This window comes from Micromys minutus, assembly GCF_963924665.1.
Source record: "Micromys minutus genome assembly, chromosome: 10".
In the NCBI taxonomy this organism is placed as follows: Eukaryota; Metazoa; Chordata; class Mammalia; order Rodentia; family Muridae; genus Micromys; species Micromys minutus.
The window spans coordinates 46488851-46500410 of record NC_137979.1 but is presented as its reverse complement, the minus strand read 5'-3'; the positions used below and the strand labels follow the sequence as shown (position 1 = coordinate 46500410).

At 38.5% G+C, this 11560-nt stretch overlaps 1 protein-coding gene and 1 pseudogene across 2 annotated transcripts; both read right to left on the bottom strand.

Moving 5' to 3' along the window:
* Positions 1 to 451: 451 nt before the first annotated feature.
* LOC308426024 (non-selective voltage-gated ion channel VDAC3-like) lies at positions 452 to 1229 on the bottom strand (annotated as a pseudogene). The gene has a single exon. The product of its transcript is annotated as a non-selective voltage-gated ion channel VDAC3-like (transcript).
* Positions 1230 to 10984: 9755 nt separating this feature from the next.
* LOC308426029 (uncharacterized protein) lies at positions 10985 to 11560 on the bottom strand (the record flags this gene model as incomplete). The annotated part of the gene is made up of 1 exon (XM_080923739.1): positions 10985 to 11560. The coding sequence occupies one exon, from the start codon at positions 11558 to 11560 to the stop codon at positions 10985 to 10987; it is 576 nt and encodes a 191-aa protein (XP_080779865.1).

The following is an 11560-nucleotide window of genomic DNA, read 5'->3' as shown; positions in this document are numbered from 1 at the left end:
ATATAACAGAGCTGATGGGACATGAAGTGGGACATGCAGGACGCAATGTACAAACTGTGGAGGCAGATCACCGCCATTAACATGACACTACGTTGTTGCTGAGGAACATATTAAATTAACTCTGCTGCAGAAATCAACTGAAATGCAGCACAAACATAGCAATGTCCAGGCATGCCTTCAAGGACCTCCCACCGGATGGATCTGTAATCTCTAGGCTTCAGCATGGGAAGAATTACCATTCTTTGGAAGAATAAAAAGTGCACACTTTTGAAATTTCACACAATTTTAAGGACAAAACATAGTGGGTTCATTTCTCTTTATTTGCAGGGACAATTGATAACTCTACTCAAAACCCCATTAAACTTCCAGTTCAAATCTCAATCCGATTGTGACCTCCTGCATTGAAGTTCTTCCTGTCTATTAAAGCTGACAGGGTCACTTTGATTCCTGGTCAGAGGGTTTGTGTATAACTCAGCCCAATCAAACTGGCATTGTTTACTTTGGCAGATAGAGAAGTCCTACAGTCCAGCTAGTATTTAGCAGCAATGCCAAGTCCAGTGTTATGCAGCCAGCTTTCCACGCCAGGTTTATTGATGTCTTGATCTTCTCGTTAACTTCCTGGTAGATACAGCCTCCAGATTCAGTGCCATCATTTATAAGAGCATGCAGCTGGGATTCTGCAGCCTTGTAACCAAGAGCAAAATTATTCTGAGACAGTTTGGATTTCGCTGTGTCAAAACTCCTCTGATAGCCAGCAAGCCAACCTTCAAAAGCCAACACAGCCCAGCCATAGATGGTCAGTCCAGAAAAATCTATATCAACGTTACTGCTGAGACTAAAACAATCTCGTTCACAGGAGGCCTTTAATTTCCCAGTCTTCTTTCCTGTGTTTGGTACAAATGTGGTATCAAGAGTCAGTTTCAACCCTTCTGCCAACTTATTCTCCCAAGAGATTTCTGTCCAAGAGTGTTGTTTGTATTCTACTTTTGGGTGAAGATGAGCCCATAGTTACAGACCTTATACTTGGTCTCTAGGTTGCCTGATTCTTTCCCTGTATCCGTATAAGCATGATCTGAAGTAGAAAATCCCATCACTTCACTATAAGACTTGGTTTTCAGGTCTGTTTTGACCGTGCCAAACCCATACCCTTTGTTAACGACATCCTTGGCAGCCTTTCCTAGGTCGCAGTAAGTTGGTGTGTTACACATATCTACAACCTGAGGGTGGGCCCGTCCACTCCACCAAGGCAACGGTGAAGGTCTTCTCGAACCAACGCCATCTGTGCCTGCCCAGATAACGTTTTTTTTAAAGAAGCTGGATCATAGGATGGCTCCAGAGTATTGTGTGGTTTCAAATGTGTAGTCCAACCAAATATGACAAAGCTGTCAGCCATGTCAGTAAATAGTTGTTGGCTCTGTGGTAGCCATTTTTGTACTGTTTCCCCTCACCATTGTCCTTTCCATCCTATAAATCAAATAGTCTGACTTAAAATAGCAGAGGTTTTTGCAAATCATTTGAAATTTATGCTTCAAGCAATTAGTTGTTCCAGGCTTGGATCCAGGCAAAGACAGAATTTGCTGCTGTGAAAATATCAACATCACAGTCCTTCCCTCAAGCACTTCCCAAACTGTGTCAGGGTAGAATTGTAAAATTCTATCCAAATTGAAATGCTCTAGTATATATTTGGCTTCTTTTCTTTTTTCTCACCCAAAGTTATGTTTGTTAAAATTACTGACTTTGTTGAATATGATAGTGCTTCTCTCTTTTTTTCATATAGTTGATTATTGTAGGATATATAAGGATTTGTAGGATATTAAATATTGTAGGATATTTAAGGATTTATTTGTATTGTGTGTTAGTATTTTTCATTATTTATGTGTGTGCACCAAGCTTGCAGTGCCCACAGGAACCACAAGAAAACACCAGTCCCTGGGGCTGAAGTTACAAATAGTTGTAAACCACCATGTTTATGCTGGGAATTGAACCCAGGACCTCTGAAAAAGCAGCTAGTGCTCTTATCTACTGAGCCATCTCTCCAGCCCCTATTGTGTAATACTTTAATGTAATAATTCTTGTATTATTGATGGACAATTTTTATAATTAGGGCTTTTGTGACTCACATGATCATGAATATTTCTGTCTAAAGCTTTGTCTACTTGAGGATGTATTCCTGTAAATATATCCTCAGATATTCCAATAGTGCAGTTTCTGGATTAAAAATTTGCATATGGTAAACATTAGCAAATACTTGCCTATAACCTATTGTTCTCATTACTCTATGAATTAAATTTTTATTTTATCTATTCATTTATATGTATGTGTCCATGTCCATGTGTGTATCATGCACACATGTGGAGGTCAGAAAACAATTTGCCTGAGATTGTTTTCTTCTTTCATTGTGTGGATTCCAGAGCTTCAAGTCAGATTGTCAAGTCATTTACATCTCACGGAACCAACTGGTGTTTCGTATTTTAATACCTGGTATCTTCACTGTGGGGTTTGCAGAATCTTGTTATCTGTATAGTTAGTATGTCTCATTATAATATTCATTCAAATTCATGAATATCAATGAGTTAGATTTACATACGTCCTATGAGTCTTTGTATTTCTCATTTGTAAGTTACTATTATGTGTTAAGTTTGTTTTTACTGAATTGTCTTTTAAAATAATTCTTCACTGGCATTCTTTAAATATCCTAGATATTAGGCTTTGCTCATATCAGTGCCCTTTCTTTTGCTGTTGCTTGTCTCTCCCTCTCTCAGTTTTGGTTCTGGCTGGTCAATCACTCTTTTCTGTGTCATTTATAGACGTTTATTTTCATGTTAAAGAAACTGAGCATCCTAAGACTATGTAGATATTACCTTATATTCAATCCAAGGGTGTCATTCTCTTAACACTTAGAATTTTTTATTTACTCAAATACTTTAAAATATACACATTCATATATGTATATAGAGTACCTTGGTCATATTCACTTCCTGTTTAAGTTTTCTATTGCTGTGAAGAGACACCATGACTAAGGCAACTTTTACAAAGGACAACATTTTATTGGTGCTGGCTTACTGGTTCTGAGTTTCAGTCCATTATCATGACAGCATCCAGGCAGGCATGGTGCTGGAGGAGCTGAGAGTTCTACATCTCTTTCCAAAGCAAATAGAAGAGTTCCTCACTAGATAGAGCTTCAAAGCTCACCCTCACAGTGTTGTAGTTTCTCCAACAAGGCCACACTTGAGCCAACAAGGCCACACCTCCTAAGAGTGACACTACCCACAGGCAAAACACATTCCTCTTAACATTTCAAACCACCAGACTTCCTCTTAACACTCTTTTGTTTGTTCTCCCTCATTTTAGTAATCCCTTACCTCAAGAATAGTCCCCTGTTTTCTTCATGCCTTTAAAGTAATCTAGTTCTGCATACGAGAGAAAGCATGTGCTATTTGACTTTCTTGCTTACGTCATTCAACATTATAATGTCTAGGTTTATCCATTTTCCTGCAGAAGAAGTAATTTAATTCTCTTTAGGGTACAATATTTCAAACGCTGGTCATTGTGTCTATATATCATATTTTCTTCCTCCATTTATCTGTCGATGGGCTCCGAGGTTGATTCATCCTTTTGCTATTATGGTTGGTGCCTCTGTAAGCATGTTATTCATGTTGAAATAATAACTTCTGGCAAAGCGCATCTCTCAGAGAACTAATTACTTCACCAAAGGTGAACCTTCCCAATTTCAAGATCTAGAAGATACACATCCTTAATTACTTCTAGGTTTTAATTAAAACTGTTTTTAGACTTTCTTTATTTTCATTTTGTGTGTATGTGTATTTTTCCTGCCTGCATGTCTGTGCACCAGTCATGTGCAGTAACTGTGGAGGCCAGAGGGAAAAAAAGACAGAGAAGGCGCTGGACCCCCGCTGGACCCCCTGGGACTAAAGTGTAGTTTTGGTTGTCTGGAGGAGCACTCAGTGCGTTTAAGCCATGAGTCATCTCTCCAGCCTCAAATGTAAGTTTTTTTGTGTGTTAATCTTAAGTCTTTAATTAACTCATATTTTTAAATGATGTTGATAGGGATCTACTTTCATAGTTTGAGCTTTTATGCATTGAACATTGTCGGAAAAGTTGCAGATATATTCCAGTTTTCATCTAGTCACAATATTACCCAAATATGTTCTTTTTCAGACCAGTATTATCTGAAGTATAATTTCCCTTAAAACATTTCAACATGCACAAACTTTAGATTTTGTTGATTCCCTTCATTTAAAATTTACCACCTAGTTCTTTAATTTAAATTCATATGAAGCTACACCTAATTACTTTTGATAATTATTCTTCAACTTTTAAATCTGAATACTATATTCATTATCTTTAAAGATTTTTCTTTTGGTAGCACAAATAGTAAAACTATAGGTTTCTCTCAAAATGGCATTTTTGCAAGATCCTCCTAAGTTCCAACATCTGATGCCTTTGTTATCATTAAATTTCTTAAATGTTTTAATTTCTATTACAAGAGATTCCATTTTGGAATATATTTCAAGTCTAGTTCTTTTCCTACATTGTGTCTTATCTACAACTTTATTATTCATAACCAATACTTTATTTGTTTCTGTTAATGATTTTTTCCTAAGAAATGAAAAATTAAATATTATAATTTTATAACATAAAATATAGTCTGAAATGAATGATCTAATCACCATAACTAACCAATGACATTATGATGTCAGAAGGAAGGTTGTGGTTTCTCAAAATCAACATCCAATTCTTTGTGTGTTCAGATTTCTGTGGTGCTTGTGTGAGGAGTGAGGGGCTTTTCAGGTTCTGACTTTGAGGTTTAGACAGGCTCACTAAGGGCTTAGCATGTGTGTAAGAGTTGTCAATCAACTTTTAAAACACCGTAACATGTGGTTCTGAGTCACGAATGCATGTTGAACAAACTAGCAAAGAGTACACCTCTATACATACGTAGCTTTGTAAATTTTGTCATTCTAATTTCTGTAACTTCAATATGGTATTCATTTACATAAGAATATTTTGACATATGTCATTTTAGTAGAAATAAGCACATTTTATTCTTAGTTCTCCCTATCATGAGTAAGTTATTGCTGAACATATCAAGGTTATTCTTGTGAGAAGAATTATCCTTAAGAGGTGGGAGGTTCATAAACTATGAATGTGTCCCCTTCCATTGCAAAAGGGTTTTGCAGATGTGATTAAGGATCTCAAGAGTGTGGGTTGATGCTAACGTGATACATGATTGGACAGTGGAGAGGTAGGCGGAAGAAAGGCTAGGAAAATGGAAGAGGAAGAGAAAGGGGAAGGGAGGAGAAATCAATATGGAACTGAAGAAAAAGGATCTAGATCGAGGTGGTCTTAATTGGTGATGGGTAGATATGAATATTTGTAAGGGTTTCTATAGGTCATTTTATCTCATATAGAAGGGCAGTTTGTGTCTTTGTCCATTGGATGTAAGCATATTGTGTAGAAGGTTTGTGGATTGAGAATTTAATACATAAACCTGCTTGATAAGCTACTGGGCTTTGGAGTCAGGTTCATGCCAGGTGGTGGAGGAAAGGAACACACTGGAGCAGTCGTATCCATCAGGGACAGAAGCAACAGGGCAAGTAGAGTGAACCGCCTGGGAAGGGAATCATGTGGAGAAGGGGCGGCTTGCAGACAGAGTGACAGAGTGGCTCCACACTAGAACAAAGTCCACGAAGTGAGACAGTGGGGGCTGATAAAAGGTTAAGCCTTCCATTTTAATATTTACCACAACACAGGAGGGAGTTGTTCTGGACTATAAGTAGGTCTTCAGTATAAAAAAAGTGTATATATATAAATAAAGGTGAAGATGGAAAATATAGAAATATAGAACCATAGTACAAGAAGTGTGGGTGACCCAAGGGTGCTGAGTCATTGCATGGGCAATAAGGATGGAATACAAATTTCCAATGCTACTATGCCTGAACTCTAAATGATGTCCTATAATGACCTTTCTAATGCCTTTCCTACAGTTTAGGAAATTAAACTTAATTTTTTAAAAAAAAAAAAACAACTTTATTTTACAAAACAAAGATAAATGTACAGACTTTAAACATTTTTTGCTTAAAATTATACATTTTTGTTAGTACTGTTTTTTCAGATTTTAAAATAATTTTTACATAAAACTATATGAATATATTTTTTAGTCAGTACTTGATTTTTTCAAAGGCTTGACAGTATGCATTGAAAACCTAATAGTTACAATGAGCGTAAAGTACATGCAAAACAAAATACAACATGGAAATAGTCAAAGTCTTCTTGTTTTGTAAATATTTTTTTGTTTTGTTTTCTTTATTTCTTGGACTTCATACAGTCTGTGAGTTGTTTCTGGGGGAGTGCAAGCCTCTGGGGTTAGCATCCCAATATCAGTGACTGCATATTATGTTTGTTCTTTTGTGACTGGGTTATCTCACTCAGGATGATATTCTCTAGATGCAGCCATTTTCTTAAGAATTTGGTTAAGTCATTGTTTCTGGTGGCTGAGTAGTATTCCATTGTGTAAATGTACCACAATTTTTGTATCCATTCATCTTCTGAAGGACATCTGGTTTCTTTCCAGCTTCTAGCTATTATAAATAGAGCTGCTATGAACATTGTGGTGCATATATCTTTGTTGTGTATTAAAGTGTCTCTGGGGTATATGCCCAGAAGTGGAATAGCTGGGTCTTCAGGTACTATATCCAATTTTCTGAGGTATCGCCAGACTGATTTCCAGAGTGGTTGTATTAGTTTTCAACCCCACCAACAGTGGAGAAGTGTTCCTCTTTCTCCACAGCCTCGCCAGCATCTGCTGTCATCTGAGTTTTGGATCTTGGTCAATCTGACTGGTGTGAGGTGGAATCTCAGGGTTGTTTTGATTTGCATTTCCCTGATGGCTAAGGATGTTGAGCACTTCCTCAGATGTTTCTTGGCCATTCGGTGTTCCTCAACTGAGAACGTTTTGTTTAGCTCTGTACCCCATTTTTTAATAGGGTTATTTGATTCTCTGGTGTCTAGCTTTTTGAGTTCCTTGTATACCTTGGATATTAGGCCTCTATCTGATGTGGTGTTGGTAAAGATCTTTTCCCATTCTGTTGGTTGCCATTTTGTTTTCTTGACAATGTCCTTAGTCTTACAGAAACTTTGCAATCTCATTAAGTCCCATTTGTTAATCTTTGACCTTAGAGCTTGAGCCATTGGTGTTTTGTTCAGGAAATTTTCTCCTGTGCCTATGTGTTCTAAGGTTTTCCCTACTTTCTCATCTAATAGTTTCAGTGTATTTGGTTTAATGTGGAGATCTTTGATCCACTTACACTTGAGCTTTGTACAAGGAGATAAGAAAGGGTCTATTTTCATTCTTTTGCATGCTGAGTGCCAGTTGGACCAGCACCATTTGTTGAATAGGCTGTCCTTTTTCCATTGAATGTTTATGGCTCCTTTGTCAAAAATCAGGTGACCATATACATGAGGGCTCATTTCTGGATCTTCTATTCTATTCCATTGATCCACATGCCTATTTCTGTACCAGTACCATGCAGTTTTCAGCACAATTGCCTTGTAATATAGCTTGAGGTCAGGGATAGTGATTCCCACAGATTTTTTTTGTTGTTGAGGATGGATTTCGCTATTCTAGGTCTTTTGTTATTCCATATGAAATTGCACATTGATCTTTCCAATTCCTTGAAGAACTGGGTTGGAATTTTGATGGGGATTGCATTGAATCTGTAGATTGCTTTTGGTAGGATGGCCATTTTTAAGATGTTGATCTTTCCAATTCATGAGCATGGGAGATCTTTCCATTTTCTGAGATCCTCCTCAATTTCTTTCTTTAGAGGTTTGAAGTTCTTGTCATACAGGTCCTTCACTTGCTTAGTTAGAGTCACACCAAGGTATTTCATAGTTTTTGTGACGATTGTTAAGGGTACCTTTTCCCTAATTTCTTTCTCCACATGTTTGTCCTTTGAGTATAGGAAGGCTACTGATTTGTTTGAGTTAATTTTGTATTCAGCCACTTTGCTGAACTTGTTTATCAGCTGTAGGAGTTCTCTGGTGGAATTTTTGGGGTCACTCAAGTACACTATCATGTCATCGGCAAAGAGTGATGTTTTTATCTCTTTCTTTCCGATTTGTATCCCCTTGATCTCCTTTTGCTGTCTAATTGCTCCAGCCAGGACTTCCAGTACTATGTTGAATAGGTAGGGGGAGAGTGGGCAGCCTTGTTGAGTCCCTGATTTTAGTGGGATTGCTTCAAGTTTCTCGCCATTAAGTTTGATGTTGGCTGTTGGTTTGCTGTATATTGCTTTTATTATGTTTAAGTATGGACCTTGGATTCCTGTTCTTTCCAGGACTTTTAACATGAAGGGGTGTTGGATTTTGTCAAATGCTTTCTCAGCATCTAGTGAGATGACCATGTGATTTTGATCTTTGAGTTTGTTTATATGGTGGATTACGTTGATGGATTTCCTTATATTAAACCATCCCTGCATTTCAGGGATGAAGCCTACTTGGTCATGATGAATGATCGTTTTGATGTGTTCTTGGATTTGGTTTGCAAGGATTTTGTTGAGTATTTTTGCATCAATGTTCATAAGTGAGATTGGTCTGAAGTTCTCTTTAGTTTGCCAGTTTCTCACTGATAGAGGCAAAATCCTGGAATTCATTTTCTACACTGTGAGTTAAAGGGAGAACTCCAGAAAGTCATTACGTTCAATGGTTACATAGTTTACTATAAATTGATTGAGGAGGAATGAACAACAATAGAGTAAAGCTAAATTTGGGTGGTAGATGAAGGAAAGTTGATGTTGTCCATCTAGAAAATGTCTGGGCTGATTCATTACTCCTGGTGTCAAGTTCACTGTTCCTATTGGTAAGATGTACTGTAAAATGTTCATAGCAAAGACCACTCAATGCTCAGCCCTTGACCTCCCTTTTCTGTTTATGTAAAAAGAAATAAAATAAAATTATAATAAAATATTGTTTTATTTTATTTTATTTATTATTTTATTATATTCAAATTAGTATAATAAAAATAATAAAATATTACTCTGGACTAATCTTTGCTCTCTTTCTCTAATATATTTTTAGGAATCTCTAGCATTCATCTGAGAAGACCATGTATCTGTGGCATCTCTTCCCTATAAGATATTTACTTTGTTGTTCCTTTTCATTATTTCCAGTTGCCTGTAGCAGCATTAGCCTTAAGATTAGTAAGTTCTCCACCATCTGTTCTTTCTCTCAGAATTTCTGTTGATTTCTCTTTCAACTCCATTCTCACAATGACCACTGATCCCAGAAATCACATCGCTCACAGCCTCACTGACCTCAGAACCCATGTCTTCATTTTGCTCAATTGACTATTCTTTCCCTCTCATAGTTCAGGTATAGTTTTGATCTCTTAAGCAGTTCAAATCTTATGTAAGATCAAAGGTTCGTAGCATCACTAATTTTTTGTTGGTTGAATCCTAGGATTTGTTACTCTTTTATTTCCTTAATGCAGTATTGATATGGGAACAATTATAGCTCCAAGGGTGTGTGTAAGTGAAATTTTATTTCTCAGTGATACTCATATCAATATAGGAATAAGGACCAGAAGGACAAGGACATTTCTATGACATCAACAAACTTCTACTAGGGCAACTATTCCCACCAAAGTCTAAGGACAGTAGCAGAAGCATTTGGATCATCAAATGTATTTGAAGGTGCTGTCCATTTGCCTGAATGGAGTTTACATCATTTAGTGGGAATCTTAAAAATATTGCTCTCTTCAGGTGTGGGAAATAGTGACCAAGGTATGAGTCATGGATCGGGGGGAGCTGTGTTCATGATGAACTGAAAATGAGAAGAACCAATGGTGATGCCAGAGAAGAAGGCAAAGCGCACATAGCCCCTGTTCAGTTTACAGCACCATGTTTCATTAAACTAGAACTGCACCTGTGACTACCCTACCTCAAGAATCTGACAACCTGGGCCCTTTATTTGATTCCATCTATCCCTAACTGCCTGCAGTGACACAGGTCACTTAACTTGGGTTGGGTTTGCTCAAGTGCTATTGCTTAAATATGAAATGCCCTCCATGGTTTCACGCACTGAATGCTTGCTCATCAGGTAATGGCACTGTTTATACGCTCAGTAAACTCAAACGGGTGGAACCTGCTTGGAGGAAGTAGGTTCCTGAGCTTTGCTTCTGAAGGCTATATGCGGTCCCTCATACTTTCTCACACTGGCTTCAGGTCTATGTGGTGTAAACACCTTTTCAACCGCTCTGGCCACCCAGCTGTTTCATCCAGGCACTGGAGGCCAAACAAAACTGTACTGAAATCATGAGCAAAAGTAGGTCTATCATCCATTAAGTCATTCTTTCATGTATTGTGGCCACAGTGATGCAGTTCTGCAGCATAACATCTTTGGAATAACTGTTTGCAACATCGGTGATGTAACATAATTTGGAGGACATAATAAAAAATCAAAACACAGCATAATATAGTCGAAACTTATTAGAAACACCAATGGACAAGGAATTTATTTATTTATTTATTTATTTATTTATTTATTTATTTAAGCCAAGAAGACAATATGAAGTGGTCATGAATGAGTTACAAGATGAATCATAAAATCATATAAACACACTGGAATAAAATCATAGATATTTTTATCGTGGGGTTCTAATTAGATGATTATGGGCCCCCTTTATTATTTTTAATTTCTTAAGTTAAAAGGGCAATTATCTCTCGGTCAAAGCTGAGATCACACACTCAGGTGAAGTTCAGTTGATGTTTAGAAGCAGCTGGAGGAATAAAACTGGTATTAAAGTGGATTTGATGGCAGCCACTGATCAAGTTACAAATCTGTTAACAAGAAAATGATGAAATTTTATGAGATATATATTACTGTTCAGTCCATATTATTAGTAGAAAATGGTGTACTGTGGCTAACTTACAGATTTGTTGCTAGTGAACCTGTGGTAAATTGATCAACAATTGCAGGGCTCACAGCAGCTGGACCCGCAGCCTTGGGACAGGCATCCAGGAACACAGACACATGTGGGCTGGTAGCAAGTCCTGGTGCAGGTCACAGGTCCAGAGCAGGCTGGCTGGCAGCACAGGTTGAGGCAGAAGGGCTTGCAGCAGGGCTTGCAGCAGCTGGACTGACAGCAGCTGGGCTGGCAGCAGGGCTGGCAGCAGCTGGAGATACAGCAGCAGGGCTTGCAGCAGCTGGGCTGGCAGCAGCTTGGCTGGCAGCAGCTGGGCTGGCAGCAGCTTGGCTGGCAGCAGCTGGGCTGGCAGCAGGGCTGGCAGCAGCTGGACACACAGCAGCAGGGCTGGCAGCAGGGTGTGCGGCAGCAGCTGCTCACACAACTTGGTTGGAAGCAGGTCCTGCAGCAGGTGGTTTGACAGCAAGGCTGGCAGCAGCTGGAGCCACAGCAGCTGGGCTGGCAGCAGGGCTGACAACAGCTGGTCACACAGCTTGGTCTCCAGCAGGTGGTCCTGCAGCAGGTGGTCCTGCAGCAGGTGGGCTGGCAGCAAGGGGAGCAGCAGGAGTTGGTCAT